This window comes from Seriola aureovittata, chromosome 14 (assembly GCF_021018895.1).
Source record: "Seriola aureovittata isolate HTS-2021-v1 ecotype China chromosome 14, ASM2101889v1, whole genome shotgun sequence".
NCBI lineage: Eukaryota > Metazoa > Chordata > Actinopteri > Carangiformes > Carangidae > Seriola > Seriola aureovittata.
The window spans coordinates 8,443,478-8,471,111 of NC_079377.1; the positions used below are offsets into that span (position 1 = coordinate 8,443,478).

General features: G+C 40.4%; 1 protein-coding gene across 1 annotated transcript; it reads left to right on the forward strand.

The window, feature by feature from the left end:
- On the forward strand, positions 1–27,242 carry klhdc3 (kelch domain containing 3). Its single transcript, XM_056395260.1, has 11 exons — positions 1–87; positions 1,845–2,086; positions 3,452–3,628; positions 3,888–4,003; positions 4,088–4,159; positions 5,668–5,881; positions 6,581–6,667; positions 7,744–7,852; positions 19,919–19,992; positions 20,737–20,815; positions 23,325–27,242. Exons 2-11 carry the CDS (start codon positions 1,933–1,935, stop codon positions 23,389–23,391), a joined length of 1,149 nt encoding a protein of 382 aa, XP_056251235.1. The 5' UTR covers positions 1–87; positions 1,845–1,932; the 3' UTR covers positions 23,392–27,242.
- The last annotated feature ends 392 nt before the right edge of the window (positions 27,243–27,634 follow it).

Genomic DNA, 27,634 nt, shown 5'->3' on the forward strand with positions numbered 1-27,634 from the left:
GAAAGAATTGGTTCGTTCATTTTGGGACAGCACTAGATAGCACTGCCTGTCTAAACACCAGTTAACCACAACCGACTCGACCTAAAGGTAGCGAAATCATATTCATCTGTTGATATTGTTGTCTGTTAGCTAACCGGTTCGTAAGGTTGGAAAATAAGCGCCAGTGTTTTAACTCTTGCCGGTCTTTTTTTAAATTCAGTTCAGGTTAGCTAGCTAACAGCTGAATAAGCCTCTACAGATTAGCTTTAGCCTGGCTAGCAACAGCTTCTCCTCCAGGACAGTTGGCTATCAAACAGCTGGATGCAGGAGCGCTATTATCAATACACGGTTCTTGTTAAAGTAGATTTTGTGAGACAAGCGACCCTGGCGGTTAGTCGCCGTCCCTGATACGTGTGCTGCTCCTGTTTGATAGCTAACGTCGACTAGCTTGTGTATGAGGCGTTAACTGTACTGTAGGAACCGTGTTGCAGCTCAATGTCATCGGGTCTAGATGAGCTTTATCAATTAATGATCTGTAGATCCCCAATATTCATGGTCAACCGGGACCTGTGCAGTAGTATGCATCGATTTTCTTGTCTCTTAACCGAGTCCCATTATGTACAAAGCCAGTGTGGTCTTACGAAGTTGCCATGGCTAGTCATCTGATATCAACAATATCCTCTTCAGTGGGTCAGGAGGGTGAAGAATCTGCTTTTCACCCTGCTCAGTTTTCACAAAGATGTATGTCCCTGTCGTCAATGTCAACGTGAGGATGATACAACATGAGAACTGCGAAAATTGCTGTTTAATTTATACAGGGAAAGCTTCAGGAGACCGATTTACTGCAGCAAAGATGAGGCAATAGTGCCATCACCCTGTGACTGTTGTTGCATTTTGAGGAGTCAGTTTACTCCCAACTGTGTTCTCGAGTTTACATGGCAGCTTTCACATGATGCCCCTAAACAATGACAAAGTGGTAAACAAAACAATGACTCTGTTTAAGTTAAGACTTACATTTGCATGTTGCCTAGATTTGGACTGTGTTGCTTTTCAGAGATATGTGGGCTAGAAATAGAAAGGTCTATGTTAAATGCTCTTCTGGGGGTTTATTTTTAAGAGCAAACAAAGGTTGGAGGTCAGTGAGAAAGTGAGTCATTGGGATGGAAAAAGCAGGGCTTCATAGGGTTTAGCAAGAGGCAGGTTCACTTGGTTTTCATAAGTTGCAGGCAGTTTTTGTAAGTCATACAGGTAGTGAGTGAATATTAATCTGTAATTTTTTGCTGTTATTATTGTTGAATTACAAGCTGACATCAAACTACAAGCTGCAGATTTTACTTAGATGACATTTTTGATTTGCATGACCATCCAATCATGCAAAGCTAACTGCCAAGACAGCCAAATGACACTTTCGTCATGGCTCTCTCAGTAGATTAGAAACACATTCAGTTCATAACACTTCAGTAACCTAATAGTCTTTCATTATTGCTAAAACATTACTGACACAGTTTGTGTAATGATAGTCATATAGGATTTTTTTACTGATATGGTGTTGCCTAAAAGGGATGCACATTTATTTATATGATTCTATATTTAAAAGTTTTGTAGTGCAGTGGGAGGGCACAGGGATAAGAGTGAACAGAAAGAAATAAGAGTGGTAGGTGTGGGTCTAATCACCTCTTAAAATACTCTCCCAGTTTAGATAATACAGGGGCTTGTGAGCCTGTCAGCAACAGCAGAGCTGAGCAACTCTTAGCCCATGAGGACAAACAGTTCCCCTTTGTGTTCTCCTCGATTGCCCCTCCCTCCCAGTTTGCCCCACTGGTCTCCTAATCAAAGTGCTACCCCTCTTGTTTTCGTGATCCCAGGTTTGGAGGGGGTTTGCTTGATGGGGTCCAAGCAGGCGACAAAGTGATGGTCTAAGGACTGGCAGTCACAGAGGTGCTTGCGCGTGGAATGTTGCGCTGGTCGGTGCACCTAGAAGGAGGGCCGCGGAGAGTCAACCATGCTGCTGTGGCCGTGGGGCACAAGGTTTACTCTTTTGGAGGCTACTGCTCTGGGGAGGACTACGAGACGCTCCGTCAGATTGACGTGCATGTATTCAACACAGGTAGGTGGTGAATATACATTTATATCTATGGATCCCATTGGTCCTGAATTTTGTCTCATAATTTAGGCATATGAATTCTTGAATCAGTATCTTGCTTTCAGCTGTTTGTGAGTGCAACTCATATGGAAACTTGGTTGTTCATCCCCTTGCAGTTTTATGAACTGGAAAACAACTTAAGAAATAATGAGAATACAATTTTCAGGTCTCAAGAGCAGTCTGACTTCACGGTCAGTGAAAAGTGTTTAAATTTTACATTGGGACAGCACTGGAAATCCAGTATGTGCAGCATATTTTCATGAACTTGTTTAAATCCGTACTTATCTGCTGTAGGTTTTGCTTGTACTCAAATTTAGTGTGTCCCAATGTTTTCTCAGTGTTTTATCTGTAATGAAGCAAGAAAATATTTGTTTTTTCAAATTAGGAAATAAGGATAACAGAGTGTTTTAGAGGTTGTTGAACCTTCACCACTATAACGGTAACTCAGTGCAGCTGGCAATTAAAACCCCAAACTTTCCATTGCGGTTTGTGAAAATGTCTCTGTTAGTTGTTTTTCCATTGCTATCTCACAAACACAGGTGTTTTCTTTAAATGTGCTGCTGTAACTTTTATAAAACTGCTCCCTTTTCTCCCTTTTCCCTGTAACCCATTTTATAATGTCTTTTCCCTCTGTGTTGTCAGCCACCTGCTTAAGGGTTTTACAACTTCCTAAAGTAGCTTGTGCCTACCTGGTATTGCCATACCATGAAAAGATCTGTGGAAACAAACCTTAATAAAGATGCCTTCAACTGATTGAAATGGAAACGGGACCACCTTAGCTATTGTTTCAGTATTATATCTTGTCACTTGCTTTGTGCTCCTTCCCTTTGATGTCTATTTTCATGCCAACCCTTCTGTCCTTTTGTTTTGTTTTTTCCTTTTTCTTAACTTGTCTGTTTTTTCAAACACTTTCTGTTTTGAGCCTCTCAAAATACATAAGAAATAAAATGGCAAAAAAGCAGTTTGGATTTCATTCAGATGATTGACATCGCATTACATCTTCTTTTACTATACATTGGTTCAAAAACAGTAGGTTTGTCAGACAGCTGTAAGAGCTTGGATAAATTCTGCTAGTGAACTTTATTTTAAGTTTCATATTTGAATCTCTGCACATGTAGCTCCTAATTGTTTCACTAATTATTATTGCGGCTTTTGAATTTTTTTATTCTTGTAAAATGTATCTTGAGGTTCACTGTCTCAAAGTTACCATTGCACTGCAGTATGGTATTGTAGTTATGTTTATTTTGGCGTTGAGGCAAATATTGACAATATACTCTTTTTCTGTCATAACTGAATAAATATTCCTTTCTTGATTGTTTTGTACTTCAGTGTCTTTGCGCTGGATGAAGCTGCCTCCAGTGAGGACAGGAGGACATGAGCGTGCCTGTGAAGTGCCGTATATGCGTTATGGCCACACAGCTGTGCTGCTGGATGATATTATCTACCTCTGGGGTGGGCGTAACGACACAGAGGGGGCCTGCAATGTGCTTTATGCCTTCGATGTCAGTAAGTAGACTTGCATCTAACTCATGCTGTTAAGTGATAGTTTCAGGCTGTATTTCCTTGAGATGCACCTGTTAGCTGTTCAGGTCGTGACAGCAAATGGGAGAGAAAACTGTGTTTATGTCAGGGAGTTCAAACACCTCTTTATATGTGTGATGACTTTCTATTGCAGATGACTCGTGTTATGTCACAACTGTAAAATGAGAGGTTAGGTCCCTCGCAAGTACGCTCAGAGTTAATATAAACTATTCCTGCTTCATAGACACCCACAGATGGTTCACACCCAAGATTTCGGGGACTGTTCCAGGGGCAAGGGACGGCCACTCAGCCTGCGTCCTGGGGAAAGCAATGTATATATTTGGAGGATATGAACAGCTGGTGAGTCTTTATCGCTCTTCACTATGTGACTTGCTCCCTGAACATTAAAACACGCCTTAATTAATCTCCTCTGCTGTTTTTTAGGCTGACTGCTTCTCCAATGACATCCACAAGCTGGACACCACCACCATGGTTTGGTCATTAATTAATGCCAGAGTGAGTTACAACCCCCAGTTGTTATTCTACAAAAAATTTTAAAAAGTGCTTTAGTTCTTATGTGTACAGATTGAATGTTCAAGTCCAAATAAAAATGGACACAAAGTGCTCACTCAGAGAAACACAAAGATAGAATAGACTGGCAACAAGCTCAGTTATATTCAAAGCACTGTTGGAGATCAACAAACCTTTGGTTATTACTGGGGTTGGCAGTACTGCTGCACAAGCGCCCACTGGTCAAATTGGCTGGTTACAAAGACACTGCAATGTAATGCAGCTCCCTGGTAGGTAGCCAAGTACAAAAAGCCTCACAGAGGATTATATACACTCCCCTTTTTGGAAATGCCATTTGTGCTTCTATGCAGTCAACCTGCTCATGTGATTGTCTCTAGTAAAATGTATTTTAAACATAGACACCATTCCATATGGTTAAGAAGGGAATGGTAGAGGAAGTCCTTTCTCTACTTTTACCTCCTAACTGATAACATTTTGTCATCACAGAGATTACAGTGTGCTGCTTATAGATTTAATTGAGCATGTGACTGAGTAATACATTTTTCTGCGTACTCCCAGACTTGCATTCCTTTTTGAAAACAAACATACCTGCTGTGCTTTTACTCAAAACCTGTTTTCTGTAAAGGTGAATTTGTTTTAAATACATTTTGTTTGTTATTGTACTGATTTCAATTTCCACCAAGCCCATTATCATCTCAAGAAGTGGTTTTTCCTAGACCACAGTGGTTTTGGATATTTACAATTAGTTTTATTTTCATTAAGCTGCCAATTTAAAATTTTTTAACATTATTCATATAATTTATACAACCTTATTGTTTTAAAAGATATTCTTTTTCTCCCACTGCTCTGTTTATGAAGCCAGTTAAAGAGCCTGCTTGCCTGCATAAAATTTGTGGAAAACAATGGCAGCACATTCTAGAAAGGAAGTCATGTGAAAGGTTTTGCCGTGGCTTTAGGCCAGTTAAATGCAAAGGGAGTAGAAGCATGCCTTTGTTGACCATAGTCTCATTCGGTGGTAACAGATCACATTTCTCCTTTGTGTATATATAGTATATTTTATTTGTTGTTCAATAGTAACCACAGATAGTATAAGCTTCATTATTATTTTGAGCTAGATTTACACCAAAAATCTATATAATGTTTTCATAACTACATTATTCTTGAAAGGAGAGGTTTGAATTTAGTGTATGCCAAGTGTGGTCCACTAGATGGTGCTGTTTACCTGAAGTTGCTGTACAAGAAGCCTCCTCTTTGCCACTGTGAGGATGAGGCTTTATATCCAGGTTTGTGATGAATATAGAAAGTTTGGAGACATTGGAGAGTTTGAAACTGAAGCCAGTTTATGAGGTGTATTATTCAAGAATGCAATAAAAGTCTGTAGGTTACATCCACTGTCCTTGCTCTCTGTCCTGTTCTGTCTCTCCACTGAAACTTTATGGAGTGCGAAGGTACAGCAGTCATCACAGCATCATCTGCTGGTCTTCTCTTCACAGGGCACTCCGGCGCGCTGGAGAGACTTCCACTCAGCCACCATCATCGGGACAAAGATGTTTGTGTTTGGAGGGCGAGCCGACCGCTTCGGCCCCTTCCACTCTAACAACGAAATCTATTGCAACAAGATCAAAGTGTTCGACACAGAGACAAACTGCTGGCTGAGTACACCTTCGACACAACCGTTGCCAGAGGGACGCAGGAGTCATTCAGCCTGTAAGACACAAACACACACACAAAATCACCACGATGAACAAATTTGGCATTATCTCTTTAAAAAAAAAAAAAAAAAATTGTTTTATTCTGAAGTATTCTCAAATAAGATAACCGTTTAGCTCAGAATGTATTGAGATATGGTTATCTGAATTGTTTTCGGCTACTGATAAAATATGGAAAGTAAAATAGATTAGAAAACTGTTTTTGGGGAGCTGCAGATGAACACATTTCTGAATAAACTCTGGGTGTTATGAGATTATTCATCTTTTTAACTTGGCGAGGTTAATGATCCAGCTCACTCCTTTAAACTACCATGGTTCTCTTAGTTTGAATAGCGGCAAAAAATAAATTTTAAAGAGGAAGAACTTATGGAATCATTTTCATACATTCTTATTGTAATGATTCATTTATATACAAACTGCAGTCTTTTCCCAGCCTGTGCTGTCTCCCTCTCATTCTCATGCAGGGATTCTTTTTTGTTGTTTTGTTGTTGTTTGTCCAGTGGGAGAGTAAACAGTGTTGTTCATTCTGCATCTACTTAGTACAAGAATGTATTTTTTGCCTACATTGTCTGATTAAACAAATGCAGCTAATGTAACTGGTTCGCATGTTTCCATTTACTATGCTGCAGATGTCATTGATCTTCATGATGGACCATATAAATTGGATCATTTTTTGGGTTTTCCTTTCTGTGTTTAGTTTCCTACAATGGAGAGCTGTACATATTTGGAGGATACAATGCCCGCCTGGACCGGCACTTCAACGACCTCTGGAAATTCAATCCAGGTGATTCACTACTTATTTATGTCAGACTGGGTGTGTCTTTACTTAGTGCATGGTAATTTTGTTTTTGATCTACCTGAGCTGATGACTGTTTACCTGTTAGAGGGAATGCAGCACTGGCAGTCTTAGCTGGCACTGACCCACTTTCCCCCTGCAGAGAGTCGTGTAGACAGTCATCTCCTCTCTTATGACACCATTGTTAGTTTTGTGATAGTGGCTGGCAGCTTCCTTTTTTTTGTGTGAAAAACCCTGTTCTCTTTTTGCCAGAAACACACTCGCATCAAAAACTGATACAAGTAATTAAAACTAATTCATTCACTGGAGTCTTTGTCTGCTATTACATTTGTTGCCAGATTGATTCTCAAGTCAGCTGAAGTGTTTTCCTGAAGAAACCTTGTTCTTTTGTTCACAACAAAGCATTGTTATTAAAACTGATGCAACACACCGGGTGTGTATTCATCATCAATGCAGTGTACTATATGGTGTTAGAATATCATGAACCTGGTTTCTGCTGGTAACCATTTAAACCTGGTCTTTGCAGTCCACTAGATGGCAGCACCTCAGTTATAGACATTATTACCCACTGAAGTCTGAATGCCCTGTTGCTATAGAGATGCTATGATGCTGTTGGCTCTGAGTGTGTGAGGCTTCACAGTTCATCCTTATATGGAGCAACTGAGACAGCTTCAGCCTCGTCACTGATATTGCACTTCAGCAGAACAGAAGAAAGGATTTGATTCTATTTCTGAAATGTAAATGATTGTGTTCAAATGTTAAATTTTGTGCTATTGCTTTAGTCATCCCTTTTCATTCCCTCATCCCTTTTCCCTTGGCAGGATGGGAAGCACTAGTGGGTTTCTGTAACTTTAAATGGCAGAGACTTTGTATAGCTGCAAAATGAGTTGCTCCAAAGATCTCTCTGTTGAGCTATTTAAGGCACGTATGTAATCTGAAGTTTTACTGAGATTCTTCCATTGCAGAAGAAATGAGCCAGGTGTATGTGTGTCTATTTTTTTTCCATCATTATGTCTAAATGTTGTTATCTCAACTTATACTTGTCTTGTGTTTACATGCAACAGAAGCCTTTTCGTGGAATAAGGTAGAGCCGAAGGGGAAAGGCCCATGCCCGCGGAGACGGCAGTGCTGTTGTATGGTTGGAGATCGAATCATCCTCTTTGGAGGAACGAGGTGAGGCACAAAATATTACTACTACTAAAACTGACATATTTTTGGTATTTGAGGGTCTGTATGTGCACTGTAATTAAAGATGTTCCTAGATATTCTCTCTGTTAGGTTTCCCCTTCGATTATTCTAGTGGCAAAATTCTTCTTTTTAGATTATTCTTTTAATTCTTTATTCTTTCTTTAATGAGTACTTTGAAATGATATCATTAACTATGTATTATGTCTAACTAAAAAGCATTAATATCTTCACATACAGCATCAAAACAGTTCATTTGTTGTTGAGCACATTTTTCAAATATAACTCATTCCACTACTCTTTACCCTAAATATCACTTTTACAGGTTTAGATACATACCCAGATGCAAAGATGCATGCATATGTACATGCAGGCACGTAAACACCTAAAAATACTTCAGTATATTTCAATATGCATTTGCACAAGCACACACAAATTCTCAGTATTGTGCACACATGCATAAATGTATGAGTAGGTAAAAAATTCAAGCCTAACTATTTGTTGGGGAAAGCGATTATAATTTGGATGAGCAATGATAGAGCCCCCAGTTGAATTGTTACACATTCAAACATCCAGTCTTTTTTTTTTTTTTTCCTTCATTCCCCCTGCATCCATTTTTCACTTGGGAGTGTTTGATAAAAGCTTAAGCTGACATCACATGATGATAAAACCACCGTTTGCCAGCTGAGCCATTGTTCTCTTATGCAGAGAGCAGTGCCACACAGCTAAATACAGACTATAGTCTGCCCCACTCGTGTGTGTCACCAGCGTTCAGCACCTTAGTTGTGCAAGTATTGTCTCGAAAATATCCAAAATATCTCAAAGTCAGAAGTTTAGTTGAACAGTAAGATTCATGGTGTTTGTTATATAAAACATGCTTTAAGTTTTTAGACTACATACATTCCAGACACTATTGATTTCCATTCATTTTAGCGGGATGTGAAAACCAACTTGCAAAAATGTGAAACTTGCCTAAGTTTGGTAATCCATCATAATGAACAGCATGTCTCATTTATTTTTGTCAGTCATTGTGTCGTGGTATAACAGATGAAAAGAAAGGACTGTATTGAAAACTCTTGCTTGTCGATGTGTCCAGCTGTTCGCATTTATCATTATTAAAACATGTTGTATGCTTCAGCAGCAGTAGACTACTGACTAGTGTTATGCCTGTAAAGTTTTTGACTATGTAGTTTGTCACAACACTTCTGGCTCTGAAAATGCTGTGAATGCATAGCTGAAAATATCTGAGGAATAATATAGACACTCCTACACACTCCATGCTCTGCAAAAATTGACACTGCCACTACTACTGCAGCCACTGTTTTCACTACTACCTCTACTACTGCTCATACTGCCACTGCTGCTCAATGTGACAAATCATGTGCCAAAGCATTCTTCTTCTTTTTTTTTTTATAATCAATACAAAACATTTTGAAGTGTTCAGTATATTGTAAAGAAGCACAATATTTAGTTTCTTACATTTGAGCTATTTAGTTTACAAAAATGTTTAAAGCATAATTCTGCAGTTCATCTTTAATCTCATGGAAGATACCAGTTTGGATGATATTGGAGCTGTTGAATAATTGCACAAGTTAATTGAAGCCAAGTATTGAATTGCAAATTAATGAGAACTACTTCAGTGCAGTTCAATATCTCCAAACATAAAAACCTTTAGATGAAACCTTGGTTTGCAATAAAGAAAGAAAAACTGCAGAAAAAGTTCAGAGGTTGCCTAGAGACTAGAAATGTTTCCAACTCCCTTCTTTACAAACACTTAAATTCTTCTACTCCTGACGCTTTTCATTGTTTGTCGTCATAATCTTTATGGAGCACATGCTCTCAAGACAACAAACTGTCCTTTCTTTTTAATATGCCAACCAGAGGTTCTGGCTCCTGTAGACAGCGGCCTGTGATGAGTCCCTTGTTGGTTGTAAGACAGTAGTGAATTGGCGGGGGTTCGTAGCTGGTGAGGTGCCACTGGGCTGGTGACAGGCTTGTGATAGGCCAGCAGCCGGTGGAGTAATGAGGTAGCTAATGGCTTTAGCATGGTCCAGAGTAGTCTGGGACCTGGGCTACTGTTATCAGAAAGGCTGTGTTATCAGGCAAACCCCACTGGGATAACCTGATAGAGAAGATCGGGAGGCTGTGGATAAGAGTCCTCTCAGCCCCACTACGTCTACAGGACCTCAAGTCCTCAAGGCCGCTGGCTGCTGCTGAGTTACTTTTCTATTGCTCCAGTGGCCACCACATCGTGGGGAGGAGCACACCCTAATACACAAGTGTAATCTTCATTCATATATCATGCAACAGCATTATAGTCACTAAAATTGTTTTTTTCCCCAATATATATAATGATAATTAGGCAAAAATATAATAAGCATTTTTAGGGATATATAACACACTCACAGCAGATCTATTTTAAAGGCCACTTCATAAACAAATAAATAACTACAGTTGTAAGGAACAGAGAGTCCTGCTTATAAACATGGCAGTCAAAAGTCAGTACGGTTAGTTATTGATATGGAAAAAAAATATTAAGGGTAGACAGAGAGCTTCAGACGATGCTTAATTTTGAAGATTGTAATGTGTTGTTTGGTTTCTCGCCAGGATTAGTCCAGGATGGGTTTTAAGGAGTCATGATTTCCTGTTGTGAGCAGATAGGGCTGGGGCTGGAGAAGGGAGTGTCATAGGGGCCACTGGAATGATGGAGGGTGATGGCTGAGCAGAGGAAGAAATCAAACACCACATGATATCTCCAACATCCTGTTTAAAAGCATCAGGGCAGATCTTTTTTTTAGGAATCTGCGGCCAATTAAGCTTTTCTACCTTAAGCTGAATGCACACCAAGTATTTTTTATTAGGGGAGAAAGGTGTTTTGTTTGTGTTATTTGTAAAGTGGAGGGTTTTGTAGTACAGCGGTCACTCTGTTGTTTTAAGTTGAGTCAAGATGTTGTTTCCTGTTACTGTACAAATTAGAGCATGATCCTTACAGGCCAGTCGGCCACACAGGTTCTCTTGACCAGCATTGCATGTTTGTTGTTTACATGAGCTACACTTAAGCCTCTTACACACAGGAACTCCCATAAGCACGTGCACACACATACTAAGACACACAAACGCACTCCGTACCACACTCATTCGTTTGCTTTTTATTGTTCTTGACTAAAAAAGTTTTCTTATCACGGTTCAGTTGGTGTTTTAACTTCTGTCATGATTTGCAATGATTTAAGATTAGACTGAGCAAGTGTTTTTTCATTAAACACGACTACTTTAGTGTGAACATTACATTTAAAACCAGCCATTGCTTTGTCTCTTGTGTTTATTTTTGCATGACCTAACAACATGAGGGCAGTTAACAGGGCAAAAAAGTTATTGGTGTCTGTCTCAGTGCAATTGACGAATGCTTGCACAAGCTGTCGTGAATTATTTGCTGGACACCTTGCTTGTGTTTTCTTGTGGGGCTCCTCATTTTGGTGGGTCTGCCAAGGAAATTGTGTTGAAATTTATGGTCCACATCTTGTTTTCCTTGGTTGGTTGTTCTTTCAAATTGATCCAAAACAGAACCCCTCTGTTGATATTTTTCCGAGTTTATGATATTTATTTTACCTGCAGGAATTTGTTCAGGAATAATTTATCACTTTAGTGAAGGACAATAAAACTATTAAGCCCAAGAGCCCTCTGCTTTCAAAGGGGTTACACTTCGGACTGGACGTAACACTGAGGTGTGACACATTTGTAAAACACACATCAACAACGCAATATAGGTTCCAATGAATACAAAGGGACTGGGGTTAATAAAACATGAGATTGAGAGTGCAGTGTTCAGTGTGAGAATATGTTTGAACTTGAGGAGGACTTGAATTGATGTTTGTATTGAATTTGTAAATTTAGGTGCTGTTAGATTGGTTGCCATAAAACAGGAGTAGGTGCAGGATATCCTTTTTTTTGTGGTATGTTTTTTTGGTACACACACACCCTCTTTGAGGGTAAATCAGCAGCGTGTGAATGACAGGCTGGGCATTAGTGGCAGTCTATTGAATGCCACTTACGTCAGTGTAAACAGGCCTGCTGAGCTGCAGAAAGGCGCGAAATTCTGCCCCATCTCTGATTTATGACCTAAAAGGGCATTCTTTCTCACAGAGTGCAATGTGATATACCCTCAGTGCCTCTGCTACACTCATTTACTGAGACTTGCTCACTGCCCCACGAAGGACGACCCGTGCATGACTAACTCCACCTGCACTGACCTTCTCCTTCACACGCGCACACAAGCAAGGACCGGCGTATTTTGCTAACTTTTTTCTCACCTTCCGAGGAACTGAACGCAGCTGAAGTTGAGATGCACATGAAGACAGTGCCACAGAGATTATTGATCTCCTGCTGAGCCTATGTTGTCATTGTTGGCATTCATCACACTCTGTGTATAATTGCTAGCGATAAGATCAGGTTGTGCTAAATCAGGAAGCATTTTGAGGTTGGGAACAGGGCATCCTCTGAGGGGCAGGATGTGAACAAGGACATGACAGATTGGCATGCTGGGAGCAGACAGCTTGGAATCTGTGGAGGGAAATCTGGCACTGTCCCTTGAACTACTTGGACATGACAACATGTATTCATTCCATCATTGCATTTAGTGAATATATTCCTACCATGAGAGATATTTATACCTCTCTAAAGACTGTAATGATGACTGATTTAAATCAACTCTGTGTGTTCAAATGTTAGTCTGTAGTCATTTTCACATATGAATACCAGATGAATGTCTGGAGAAATCGGGTCAGGACATGATCCAGAGTTGCCATTTCACACCCGCAGCACACAACACATTCTCATCTACTGGAAATACTCCCTTTATTTTAGGCTGCGAATTCTCCGGACAATAACCAGCTCAGTTCACATGTCAGCCCAGTTGGACATTACCCAGACTTTATACCAGGGATCTGGCAGAGTAAAGGCCAATTCAAGTGATTTGGACGTTTGCTTTCGCACATACAGCTCATCCAAGTAATGTGGAGGGAAGTTCAGGGTTGCAGTGCATATCTGAAAGCAGCTTGTGATGTAAGGTTTGCTTTTTGGTCTTTGGTAAATGTTAAGATCTAAAACATCCCTGTAGGCTGGAGAATATAGATTCTTTGCTTTTTTATGTGGCCTGCTGATGATGAGTGTTGTTCAAAGGGGTTTTAATTTCCTCTCACTGTGAGCAGCAGGGACCACTGGATGTCAGTTCAGGTCTAACAAAGCCAAGCCATGAATGAGTCTCTTTGATGTCGTCACTATGGTTAGGCAGACCCAGGTAAGGCCTCCGACCCTTATGTAATCCAGTGATGTAAGAGGCAAAGTTATTATCTGCCATCATATGAGCTCAGACAAATGATGGCGAGGTTAGTGGTAGTAGAAATACACCATGAAGTTTTAAACGTACCAATGTGCACCACGTAGAGGAAAGGAAAGCAGTGGCTGAAACCTGCAAATGTAGACATGTTGATGTCACTGCTTACGGACAAGGAAAGTAATAGCTGCTGCAATTTTTATATGGGTTCCACCTGCAGGCAGTGAGCTGCAACCTTTTCTTTTTATAGTGGCTGATTGCTCATTGTCTCTCTTGATGTTTGAAATAATACAAGAGGAGCACATTGTGTCACACTCACATCCAGTGGGTTAGAGCTGAAACAATTAGTTGATTAAGACTGACAGCTACTCGATAATCATTTAATTGTTGAATTCATTTTTCTCAACCAAAAATGGCACAAAAATTTGATGATTCCATCTTCTCATTCTCAAGACAATATATGTCACCTTGGACTCTCAGAACTTGTTGGTGTTTTCTAGACCAAACAATTAATTGTTTAGCTGAAGAAATAATTTGTAGTTTTATCAACAATGACTATAAATGTTGGTTGCAGACCTTCTACAGATAGGAATTCTCCTAATTTTTATATATATAATATATTTAATTACCTGTCTAAACATCTAGGAGTGGCCCACACTTAGTCTCATTCCATCATTTTCTTTTTTCCAGTATAGTGTGCCATTTGTGTGTGTTTCTATGTGTCTGGACATGTTCACATGACTTAATGACTCACAGCTCCTCTTGCCGAGCCGACGTCAGAGTGTTGCACATACACACGCACATGCTTACTCTGCTCTGCCAGCCTGAGTGTGTGTGCTCCATTTGGCAATATGCAGAGTTGCTTGGTACATTTAGTGAAGATGGAAAGCATGCTGACGCCAAACCTAACATTAGCTGCAGAAGCATTTGTGCTCATTACCCTGGTTTAGTACAGAATGCTAAATATAAGTAGACATGGTTTTGTTTATAAGATTCGATCTTATATTCAATTTTAGTTTTGATGTAAAATTCAAATAGGTTTCGTGTTACCACTCAATATTAAGGTAGGGAGAGTGTGTGACTGCCATACACTCTGAACAAGAGGGAGACCACATACCAGGTAATCTCACTGCTAGCCAAAACATCCCGCCACAGACCTCTTGTTTAATCCAGCAAAATCTCACCATGATATTTAATCTGTGTGGAATTTAACTGGTCATTTCAAAACAGCAAATTGTTGAGCCGGAGAGCTTCTGCAGAGTGCAGTGATTTTTGTTTAGTAGACCAGGAAGGTCAAAAGCCTGGTGCCTTGATATCACCCACAAGACCATTTTGCACCTTATCAATGGCTGAAAGCGCCGCTGCTATGATAGCCTAACCCGTTAAAGTGCAACTTGTTATCACTGTTGAACCTGACAGTTCAAATGTTAGACTAAACACAACATGGGACAGAGGCAGAACAGATTCCAAGGCATTTTATAGTTTCGCTAGATATTATATGAAAACCCGTCTGTTCAGATTTTCATTTATTGTTGAATGTAAATATCAGCCCTTTCTTATGCACTCACTGCATCCCATAATGTCTTAACATCTGCCGCTCCATGGAAACAAGCTTATCAGCACACCAAAGATTTTGATGCCTCACACATGTTGTTGTTTGGCCTTCAGTGTCAAAGGGTAAGCTGCAGAAGTTTCCTTTATTAATTGTCTGCATGCGCGTGTGTGTGTGTTTCGTATGCCTGAGATAAAAGCTGTCAAACAGTGGAGGTGACCCTAGCAGGATATGGGGCATCCAGCACGTGGCGGGACAAGACCTTGGGGCAGCACAGCGACACTGTGATTTACTCTTCAAAGACAAGCTCATGATAGTATTTCATCTGCATCTTAACCCTCCTTAACCCACTAACAGGCTGTATACATTAGAGTGTCATAGGGTTGAGTGTTACACAGCGGCTCAAATAAACAGCCTTCATAGGTGATGCTATTGTCCATTTAAACTGACATGTCTAAATAGCATTAGTTTAACTTTTGATTTACTACTGTCATCACAACCAAAACACCTCCTGGTAGTTCTACGCCCCCTCAGCAGAACAATGCCAGACTATGTGAACAAGTAAAAACTACAAATACAACACACCAGCCAAACGATTTAACAGAATATGAGACTAGTTGTTCACAATCAGCGAGTTGTCTTTAAACAACACTGCTTGTCTGTAAAATGAGAGGAAACACTTGTAGCAACAGTAAAAAAGCAGGATATGACAGAGGTAGTCACTTCGCCTGCAAAAGTAGCTAGTGTAATAATGAGCTAGTCTGATAGAAGGATTAAACCAAAACCTTGTACTGAAACTATGGTCTGTAGCTGCTGATGTTCATCAGTATTTCCTCTTGTGAGTGTCTCCTGGTGGCTGACCTTGAGTCCTGGTCTTATAAGCTGCAGGTGGAGATTTGGACTATAGAGGAAGCAACTTATTTTTCCAGAATGAATCTGTTAGCTATAGAGGAGCATTTGACAACCCCCTGAGACCTTCCCCTGTATATTAACCAGCTGTGTTCAAGGCCCTGAAACACTATTTAATGTCCTCTTCCTCAGTTTTATGGGCAGCTAGGTTGATAACATCCACTCCTGATAAAAGCGACTATATTATTATTTGCATGAGATTTATAGCACCCGTTTTACTCTCCAATACCACCACCAACTCCAACCACATTTTGCCCAAAGGGGTTGCAATTTGAGATTCATGCTTCGCTTGCGGCTGGCATCTCCTCTGACTAATCTGAAGTCAAGCGTCTCTTTCAGGGAGCCAGCTGTACTTTGTATCTCACCCTCTGCATGGGGCTTAGGTCTGGGCAGCTACAGGTCTTAATCCACTGTCCAGCCACTGCCCAGGAGGGGGCACAGATATCTTGGTAAAATGAGGTGAGACAGTAGAGATTAAGCCAAAAGAAAAGGACAAGAACCTATCAATCTGTGATAACTAAGTCTGTTGGATTTGCTTAGGAAAGTTTAGCTCCCAAACCATTGCCAACTCTTGCAGGGCTCTTAACGGTCCACTTAACCCCTTATATCAGATTCTCGCTATAGGCTTTGCCATTTAGTAAAAACGTTTCTTGGTTTAAAAAATGACAGTAAGAATAGAGGGCAAAAGAATTTATGTTATTAACAAATAACCATGGCTACTTGAAGTAAATTACTTGACATTTTTAATAATTGCTTGGCTGCATACCGTCAGCTAAAACTCTGGGAAGCAAAATGAATGCTCTCTTTAAGGGAGAAATGTTTTTCACCTACCCAAGAGTCTAGCCACAGTGCAGCCATAATCATATATTATTGTTGGGATTTTGATTTTTAAAATGCCATCCATTCCTGTGTCTAATATCCATCTAATCATGCTTCATGTGTTGCATACTGCATTAATGTAGAAGTACATTACAAATTGCTGTCTTTTTCTTTGGTTTGTTGTACTATCGTTACCTGTTCCCAGCACGTTCCCCATGTTTTCACTCTGTACCAAAGTCCTGCTGAAATAATTTGATGCGTGTCTGGCCCTCCTGATAAGGCGCTCTGAAGGAAGTTGTAGTGTGTGATGAGTTCCTGTGAGCTAGATGGTTCTGAAGGACCAAAGTTCAATAGGAAGTGGAGAAAGGAAAAGGATGCAGATCATATCACTCCCAAGAATGAGGATATGGCCAATGAAGCTGCTGAAAACAGACTTAGAAAACAGACTTGTAAAGCAGTGCTGTCACTGATGGAGATTTCTTCCAACTCTCAATCTTTTTTTTTCATCACTTTATTTGCATTGTTGCTTTTTCAGAAAGTTGTCCACAGAATTTGTGGGCAATTAAATTCCTGGACTCTTCAGAAGGTCTTAAGTGTTCCCAGGCTCTGTGGTGCTCCCTCATTAGTTTTAGGACAGTAGTTCAGCTCTTTCTTCAACCGTTTTGAGACCTCGGTGTGGAAGATAATGAGGTGGAGCAGGCAGTGCATTGCTAGTAAGGACTGGCAATTGGGTGATTAGACACCCTCACTGAGTGTTGTTTGAAATAGCAACCAGTGTTGTTTTAGTGGGGGAGCGGCATCAGTCAGGCCTCATTCAGACTGGGAACCACTGCTGCTGTAGGGGGAGGAGCACTTTCACACAGAGTGATACTTTGCTGATCAAGTAACAAAGTGAGCCAACAAACACAAGGATGCTGCATTAAGTCTCACACTGTGACTTTTCCCACTTCCAACCACTCCCAGTCTATAGCCCCTTTAAAACAGAGATCCCATTTTATTACCATTAAGAAATCCCTTTATTATGCCGACTTCGCTTGCTTACACTGAACCAACAAAAGTCGTGAAGTGCGGCACAACAGTGTTGGCATTTGGTCCGCAACACAGACATTGATCTGACTCTGTCACTATCTCTGCTGCAGGCTCAAAGGCAGGAAAACAATGCCCCCTGATTCCATGTTCATATCTGTTTCTACAGAATTGTAAGGTGGAATAAAGGCACAACATTCCCGCCTTGAACAGGCTGTGTAAAAGGGGCTTATCAGATACCTCTTACCCCCCCTTGTTCCTTCCTCTGCCTCTATGATCCTCCTCAGCCTCTTCCTTTTTGCGGTGACCAATAAAGCATTACCATTGCCTAATGTTCTGCCGAATTTCACACCCAGTCTGTCATTATCCATAAGCATGCGAGAAAGCCTTGTCCCGTGGGATGCAATCGTCACCTCTCTTGTTGTCCCTGTTCAAGCATCCCCTTATCTGCACCCTTTCACGCGTCAGCATCCAAGGCCTATAGCCTTTCTCCATGTGAGCTTGCATAGTAGTTGACAGCTACTGCAGTGTGTGCTTTAGATAGAGATACTACCTTTCATTACTTCTGTAATGGAGACAGACTGTTGACGTTAGTGTCTTTTCTTCACATGCAACATCTAATGTAGCCAAATTTAGTATTTGGATTTTTTCTTTTCATAAAAAAAGTAATAATATTCATCATGCTGAATTTGTGGCCAGCAATTCATAAGGACCAACTAGAGCCAATGATGACAGACACATTGAGAAAGCAAAAACTAGAGGCTGTTGTGGGCCACAGATGCTTAATGACGGCCTGATTGCATCCAGCAGCCGACTGTTGGCTTGGTGTGTAAGGACACTTCAGTCTGAAGTCCTAATAAATGTCCTGTTGACAAGGTTCAATGCCACCAGGAATGTCACTGACCAGTGTTATAGTTTTAATGAGATGTGTTTGTGAGTGTATTAATAAATAACCTTAATTACTGTAATTTAGTTCTCCAATAAGTTGCATACAGCCAGGTCCAGGAGTAGACAGTCTGATGATGGGGGGGTGATTGCAGGTATTCTGATAAAGGCTCATGCTGTAAGCCTGGGTGGACCACCTCCTGGGGGGGGGGGGGGGGCGTAATGACTTCCCCAGCTGGCCCCCTGGGACGACTGTGCTCGTGCTCTGCTCCTCTCCTGGCCGCTTTAAGCCACCACAGTGTTTGTTTAGGGAAGATTAGCAACGTAAAACCCTTACAACATCCTGAACACGCAGCAAAAGGGAGACGCGATGGAGAGGACAGCGGGAAAGAGGAATAGAGATTGATGGGTGGAGAGACAGAGGAGAAGAGAGTATATTGTGTTCAGCAAGAGGATGGTTTCGGGGATAGAATGAAAAATGGAAAGAGACTGAAGAAAATGGGAAATAAAAGAAGTGTAATTCGAAGCAATTCAAAAAGAAAGATCATTTCAACAGTGCTGTGGTGGTGTCTGATGGTGTCTGGTTGCCAGTCAGTGGCCAGTTCATGTGTAGCGGAAAGCATCTTGTGAAACTGCTGTTAACAACCAAACACAGCTGCAAAGTCTCTGTTATTCTACATGATAGATATTCGCAGACACTGAAGGGCACGGTGAAGGCACCTGAGTGGTTGAAACTGTCCCCTGGATAGTGTAACACTGTACTGTGCATTTTTATCTTCTAAACTGATTAGGCTCTTTGTGCACCATTGTTACGGATATAAAAAGCAAGCAATGAGGTGCATTGCATACATTTCTAGAAATATGCTTGCTACCTTGTTGGAATATTAGTTCAATCCAACAGACTGTAGCTTGTTACTTTTACTTGAGTTTTTATACATTATCTTTCTAAGTGGCCAGGTTTTGCATTTTAATTATTGATTAATTGATACAAAGAAGGTGACTGAAGAGAGATGTGACACAGCAAGGCTTTCTAAGCTGTGGTGCACCAGGTGTGTCACAGGTGTGTGTGCTTAGCTGTGGCAGGAAACAGATGTGCAGTGATATCAACGGCTGCACAGGTCTGGGAGACTATCAGCACGGACCAGCCTGCCGTCTCACTACAGTGCTCGACTTCCTGTGGGCTTAAATCAAGCCAGCCTATGATAAGGAGAGGAGAGCGCTGTGTGACCAGTGCTGCTCTCTTTGAGAACAATCTGCGGCTCCCTGATTATGAACCTTAGTGATTAAAACAAACAAAGACAGTGAGAGGTTAGTATTAGGGAGCCTGTAGGTAACTAATTGTTGGGAATTGTGTGACTGACATGAGGGAAGTTGAACATCAATTACAGGCTCATGCTCATGAAAACAGAAAGGAGGTTTAAGACCTTACTCTTACTCCTTGGGGATTGGTTTGAAGCTTTGACCACTTGTAATTTTCAATGTATTTCTGTTGACAGTCCTAATATTATAAAATCATTCTTTGTTCTCTTTACAGTCCCTGTCCGGAGCAAGGAATGGGAGATGAATTTAACCTCATGGATCATTCAGACCTGTATATCTTAGACTTCAGTAAGTATCCCTGTCATTATCCTCCAGATACCTAAGTCCACCTCAGTATTTTCAGCCACCATGCTTGGTTAAATAATATATCTGTTGGTCTCCTCAGTACATTTTATATTACCAGTACCCTCCTGACAGCGCTGCTTCATTTCTCACCTGGCCTAGTAAGCCTGGCCTTGGCCCTGCTTTGTGTTATCACATGGCGCACTTCCGTCTCTTGGACTACCAAATATAGCCATATCCTGCCTGCACTGGGGTAGCCTGTAATGCTGTCAGGTCACAGTTAGGGTTTGTGTAGGTGGGCTTACACTGGGACACAGGGACCGTATGGGACTGGCAGTACCCACTGGCGTCCCCTGTGGCATACTCCTCCACGTGCCAGTCGCGTGTGTCCTCACACTGTTTATCACTGACCATATGGTGGAGCAACCATGACGGTGATTGTAATTGAGGGGAAGTTTATAATTAGTATTACAAAGGAGGTTTAGAATAAGATGATTTGTGCACTGAGTTAGCATCATCATGTTCTCCATGTCCTTGTGTGAATTGTGTTGTTTTTCTGCAGTATGTTATAAACAAAACGTGGTTTTTACATCACGGAGAGCAGATCGAACTCCTTTCATCTACAGCTTCTTAGATCTGACCTGCCTGACTCCATTTTGAATTCCCACAGCTGAAATGGATATTATTAGCCTGAGTATGATTAGTATCTGTGATCAGACTCTGACTCATTACACTTTCTCTTCTTTTCAGGCCCTAATTTGAAGACGTTATGCAAAATAGCTGTTATTCAGTACAGTCTGGAGCAGTCAGGACTCCCACATGATATCAGGTCAGACAAGCTTCCTCTTCTCAAACATTAGTCCTGTTTTGTCATTGAGCTGACACATTGTTGTTCATGCAGTTTGTACTATGTTTGTCATTGTTGCCACCACTATGTCTCTCTGAATAATGAGGTTGTTTTTCAATGAGGCAAATTATGACTCATTATCCTCCATATAACAGTGCAACAAGCTTTTTTCTGACTTTACTTTAAGGCCCCACATGTAAAATTTGTACGTAATTATATAATCTTCCAATTAACAGCATGAACATTATTCAATCATTGTGAAACATTAGCATAGACTATATAATGCTTTCAGTTTGTACATTGTGTACCTGTGTACAATTTGCACAAAAGCTGATGCATTGACATTCAGAAGAAAATGGTATAAAATAGGAGGAGGAGAGGACTTTCTCATTCCATGTATTTGTAGCATGGAAGTGTTAAAGATCAACAAAAATAGATAAAATATAGCTATGAATAAATGGTGTGCAGCAAGATGATACATATAAAGTCACTGTCTTGAAAAGAATAAAGACAAGACCCAAAAACTTCTCTCTAAACTACAGTAGATCCACTTTATAGCCACACACACCAGCACAGGTGAGTTATCTTTGAACACATTATGCTGTCGGATAAAATGTTTTATAAGCTGCCAGAAATTCAAATATTAAAGGCAATAATTTCTTTGCTAGCACAGTCCAACTGTTGTTAGTTGTATGTGGTTTCAGAATAGTAACCAGCCTAACATCGGCCATGTGAGAATCACTGAGTGCGATCCACATCTGGCTCTTGATTAATTCCTTGGATAAATGATTTGCCTCTTTATACAATTTCAGATTCTATTTTTTTGGGCCTTAAAATGTTGTGATATTGTTTAAAATGCCTCTTCATCTACTATATGTAATTTGTCTTCTTAAACCACCAAGCCGGAGTAAGCTAAGAATTTATAGGTTTGTAATATTTCACATCTTGAGACCAAATCATTGTTGCTTGTTAAAAAAGTGGTGGAAAAATCATTCCTCAGACGAGCTGCTTAGCGGGCCAGTCGTTCAGTTATCAATTACATGTTTTCTTCTGCTCTCTTTTGTTCCGTTTTGTAGAGTTCAGTTAATGGCACTAATAGTTCTGTTTCATTATGAGCAGACAGGACGTAGCAGTATTAGTCTCTGGCTCAGAAGCTTACTCTTAGAAAGTGCCGTTTCTACTCAGCACACACACACTTATATTTTCTCAGATCATGATAAAACTGGAGATCTTAAATCTTAGGATTAAAATATGAATTTTGGTGTTTTTTTGGCATCTATTCCAAATTAAATTAATTCACCCAGCTATAAAACAACAGTGAAATAATTGAAAATAAATCAAAAGCACTGCCTCCTAGGTATTAGGTTGGAAAAAGAGGAAACACTGTTGCTTAAAGAGACTAGCGTGATAAATTAATAATACATAATTTTACTCAGTGACAAGTTTGAAAATTATTTTTACAGTTTTTTTGAGAGGGACTCAAAAGTTAGCAAATATCTCTTTGATGTGTTGTGATGCAATCACAGGGTAGGGAAGTTGTAATAACTGTGTTAAAGCTGGTAAAACACGTAAAGGCAAAAATATGTGTCTAAAAACAGTGTGTTTTCAATAATTACTCTCTCGTCAACCACCTTTACTCAGCTTCAGATTGAGGTGAAATGTTTTAAATTGGCAAGTTCACATTCATTGAAATCTATGGATTTTTTCTATATTCACACAAGTATAAAACCATTTCTCAAATATCCTTAATGAAGAGATTTTGTCAAGCTGATGTCGCTCATTAGAGGAGTGTGTCTTAAATGGAGGGCTTGCACTGAAGTGTTTTTTTTTTTCTGCGTGGAACTTGATACTAATTACTCTTCTTGGCCTCCCATTTCTCTCGCACCGTCACTGCCACCTTGCACGCTCCCCACTTTAGCGTTTGCAGTTGTGTTTCTAACCCTTAGAGGGTTTTCTGTGGGGTCACAAGACTCCTTTGCCCCTCACTGGCATCTCCAGCTCCAATGCCAATCTCCCCTCTTAAACACACACGCGCACAACAACAAAAAAAAACGAACAAAGCAATTGAGAGGGAGTGAGTGTGAAACCAGAGCCAGTGATAACAATCTGGAGCTCAACCTCTGACCTGTCATCAGGTCAGCACTAGAGCCTGTTGTCAGCCCCTGCTCCTGGCTCTCGTGTTACAGCGGGGCCTCCTCTCGTCCTTGTCCACATCGTGGCCCTTCGCTCGCACAAGGGGGGAGCACAGGGTGAGAGCAATTGTCACACTATTGCTTGATTGTCAGTACATTAGATATTTAGCACTTTGGATATTTCAAACTATAGAAATCTGTTATGTATTCAATCAGTCAGGAAAAAAAGGTTATTAAAAACATCACACAGTAATACAACATGTTTGATTACAATGTAAAAACATTTTATTGGAGTTTACTGCAAGCCTTCCGTCTTCCTGAAGATTTTCGTTGCTAATTCTTCCTCTTGTTCACGCCAGGTGGGAATTGGCAGCCATGACCACCAACAGCAACATCAGCAGGCCCATCTTCTCCTCCCATGGCTGATGCTGCTGAATGTGAAGCAGAACACAGCTGTTTCAGGACACTGGGCTTTTATCTTTCTAATCAACTGAGCTCTGAGGGACTGTTTTGTAGAGTTTGGATCTGTATTGGATTTATTTTCCACTTTCTTCAAGTGAAAACTCATTACTGACCAAAATATCCTGCCTGTGACTTCCTCAGACACCATGAGCTCTCTCAAGTCCGTGGATATTTTAACCCTTGAAGACAGTGGTTATGTGCTACAGAAATCATTGAGACCTGTTCACCCTTTTCTCTTCTTACTAGCCTCTCTAGAAATCCAATCAGCCTATGATAATCATAGACTTCAAACCTTAAGCACAGGAAGAGACGAGAACTTCAGCCAAAGGTCTTGAGAGCCAACCTCTCTGGTGAGGATTTCATCCTGATGTCACACTAAACAGATCTCCCTGAAGAAACAAACGTGAACCGTCTGTTCTGTAGAAATAAAGAACCCCCTTTCACACAGCCTGTTCAAGGCGGGAACTTTGCGCCTTTATTCTGCCTTGCCGTTATGTATAGAAGGTATGAACACAGAATGGAGGGGGCATTGTTGTTCCGCTTTTAAGCCGACAGCATCCGTGGAAAGGGGAGAGCCGGTGTGGCGGGACAGACGCCGATGCTGTTAACTTATATGTCACTTCTCTGATTCAGAAGCGCCGGCATGTTATCTGAAATCACACACTAGGGCGGCATTATGTCGACTTTGTTTGGTTCAGTGTAAACAAACAAAGGCAACATAATGAGGTGTGTTCTTAACTGCAGTGCAACAGGATCTCTGTGTAAAAGGGGCGAGAGACTGGGGTGGTCATGAGTTTGTAAATCTTGCAATTTTAACTTGGTCCGGAAACCATGTAAAACTACCATGTCCATTTGCGGCAAATGAAGTTATTGTACACAGTATACAGAGAAGGCTAACTTAACTGTCTTGGTGTTAAATGAGACGGAACATTTGCTACCACAATGTTGGGGTATAACGCTTGTGAAAGGTTCTGTTTGACCAGTTTTCAATGCTTAGCTTTTCCCCCTACTTCATCATAACTCAGCTGGCACCCCACTGCTCTTAAAGTGTCTCAAAGGTGACTTGCAGCGCGGCTGAGGCAAACTCTCTGCCTTGTAAAATAATCGAGTCCATCTACCTCCCTCAGTAGCATTGAGTCTTTAATCAGACTTCCCACACATGAGACATCGACCCCCTACCCCCCAGAAAAAAAGCCTTTTCACTGGGAAGTTTGCATTTGTGGTTGTCTGTTGTATTCTTCCAAGAAATGTCAGTGTCACTGGAAGAGTGCAACTCATCTGCCACCCAACCCCCAACCCCCAACCCCCAACCCTGTAGTTTGTTTTTCAGTGCCAAATGTGGAGGGGAATCATGATGCAAATATATACTGTGTATGTGTATAAGCAAGTGGTCCCGTCTACACACACAGTAATCCCAGCCCACCTCCTTCAGTTTGCCTGTTGTTGTCGGGGAGCTCATCACTGATATGCATAATGTAGTTGTTCCTCTTATAGACAATCCGACAGCGTTCAGAGACTCTCCTCGTGAGCTGCGTCTTCAGAGTACGGGGAAAAAAACCAGGAAGGTGTGCACATGTGTTTGTGTACAACTACGAGCAAAGCCACACCTGAGCAGATGTTGTTAATGCATAAGGGCTGTTATTAGATTACACACTCACCACACAGCTTGAAAATAATTTGGAGTAGCTCAAATTGGGGATGTTTATTCAGGTTGTATTTTTTTTTTTATTAAATAACTAATTGCAAATTTTAGAACAAAACTTTGAAAACTTTTTTTTAAAAGATTTTATCTCCATCCACTTTAATTAAAGGATAAGGTTGATGATATTCTATGTTTTTGATGTTGTTGACAACAGCAGCTACAACAGTGGGGCACTGAGATTTTTTTAACACTTGTTACTCAAACAGGAGTAAAGAGGATTTGTTGGGGACTCTTTTGAAGTCACTGATTTGGTGCACGGTGTATCCAGGATTGATTCAAACTCATTTCTTCATTGTTATGAAGAAACGTGACCCAGTACAACTCTGTGACTCATTTATTGGTTTTTAATAGTTTTTGTATATCATTGAAATTTTATACCGGGTGAGATGTATCAGGCAAACCTTGTTATACCAGTTAATCATTGGTTTTAATCTTTGCTGACAATAAGAAAATATAGAATATCATCAGACTTATCCTTTCAATCTTATAAATAAGGTTAATGAGTAATACGACATGATGTAGAAATGAATGACTTGGTCAGGATGGATACCCAGGCAGAAGAGATGTTATTAATACTGCCTGTTTATTTTAACATTTTCATCATGGGTGTTAGTTGTATCTGGTCCTGAACAGTACAAAGTCCTAAACTTTGCAAAACTAAGATGTGAATAGGAACTGTGTTACCACACACTTGTGAGCTGCATCAATGCTCTTCAGTCCTGGTCTTTGGGACAGTGTGTGCTGTGGTTTTCTGTCCTGGCAGATGGTTAAATTGAATCTGTATCAGTCAGTCCCTGATTGGCCTGTTAGAATTAAGCCCAGCAGGACTCCTTGCCCTGAACATCAGGACTGAATAACACTGACCTACATCATTAATGTTTACAAATCTATGTATTTCATGTAAAGCAGTGTAAAACAATCTTAAATGCAGGTTGAAGTCGCCAGATAACTGCACTAAAGCCAAATGTGGCATGTCAGGCCTTACAGACAGGAGACATGTTGATGCTGCTTTTTGCCTAAGTACTCCAGAGTTTGAGACATTTGCCTGCCCAAACCAAGTCTGAGTTTTATTTACAGACCGGTGGTGCCAATGTGACTCAGCGAGTCTTATGCCCTCTGCACTGCACATGCACATGGACATATCACACACTTGAAATTCCTCAGTACCCCAGTTACTTGGACTATACAGCAGGTAATGCAGTGAAACCACAGGGAAGCTAATCGTGTGTCCACTCACACATATAAAAAAAACAAAACAAAAAAAAACCCAACTTCTGGTGAACAAATCAAACTGTTAATGTGACACCAAATGGCCGTCGGCAAAACTGATGATATTTGTTTAATTCTTTTTTTCTAATGTGTGGTGTGGGAGTCATTTTTATTTCAGGATTTTGGTCTTTTTCTTGTTGCTTGAAGATTATGGGTGATGGTATTTTAAGTCAAGACCTTTTCAGGAATCTGATATGAAGTTAATATTAAGGAAATGACAATGTAGACACTATGGTCAAAAATAAAATACCTGCACAAACAAATTTCCTCAGTGATGGTCACTCACTTACTTCCAGTAAGGCAGTGCTTATGACAAGACGGTGATTTTTGCCTAAATATATTGGCATTGCATTTTTAATGGCAGTGATGTAAAACCCTGTTAACACGTATTTTCTGAGGCTCCTCTGTTGGTTCTCATTTAACTTTGTGAGAAGGCTTAAGCAAGTAGTTGATCAAATGTCGCAGGGTGACTTCTGCTTTACCAAAATAAGTGCATCAGTAGATAACGGCGCACATTCATGATGAAGTTATTCAGGATGAGCAGTAATTATTTGCCAAGCAGAGGTATGTGACTCAACTGATCTCATGCCAAGAAGTGTTTAGGGCTTACAATATGTTGTTGAATAATACATAAACAACAAAGAATTCTTAGATAAAAAAAAAATCTGAACAAAGTATGGAGTGTATTTTGATTCATTTTACAACTTTGCAGGCTCCTTATGCTTATTGTTATTGTTTTATATTTTACACATTTTTTTGAGGGGATTCTATCTGTCAAGGTTGGTCAGGACTTCCTGTGCAATATGCTTTATAAATGTATCAATAATAAAAAGAGACAATTTGAGTTGTTACACATCTGGATCCTTTTCAAACCTTTTACTTTTTAACCCTTTACAGGCTTGTTTCATGTTCAGATCTTCAGGGCCTAATGATGTTTCGAGCAAACAGGGTATTGACATGGGCAACATTATACTTGTACAGGAAGAGTTGTGTAATTGCTTACATCTGATTGGCACATATGTGTAGTCCATTTGTTTTCCTCTGTATTTTACATATTGATGGTATTGTAGTCTAAAGGTCAATTTCAGCTTCTCACTTTCCAGCTGTTCTTCTTGGAAGGTTTGGATGCAGCCATTTCTGCGGGCTGTTTCAAAGAAGTATTGATCCTGGCTAATGATGATTTGTAAAGCTGTATGGATTTGGTCAAGACAGAACTGGACATAACGATCAATGTTG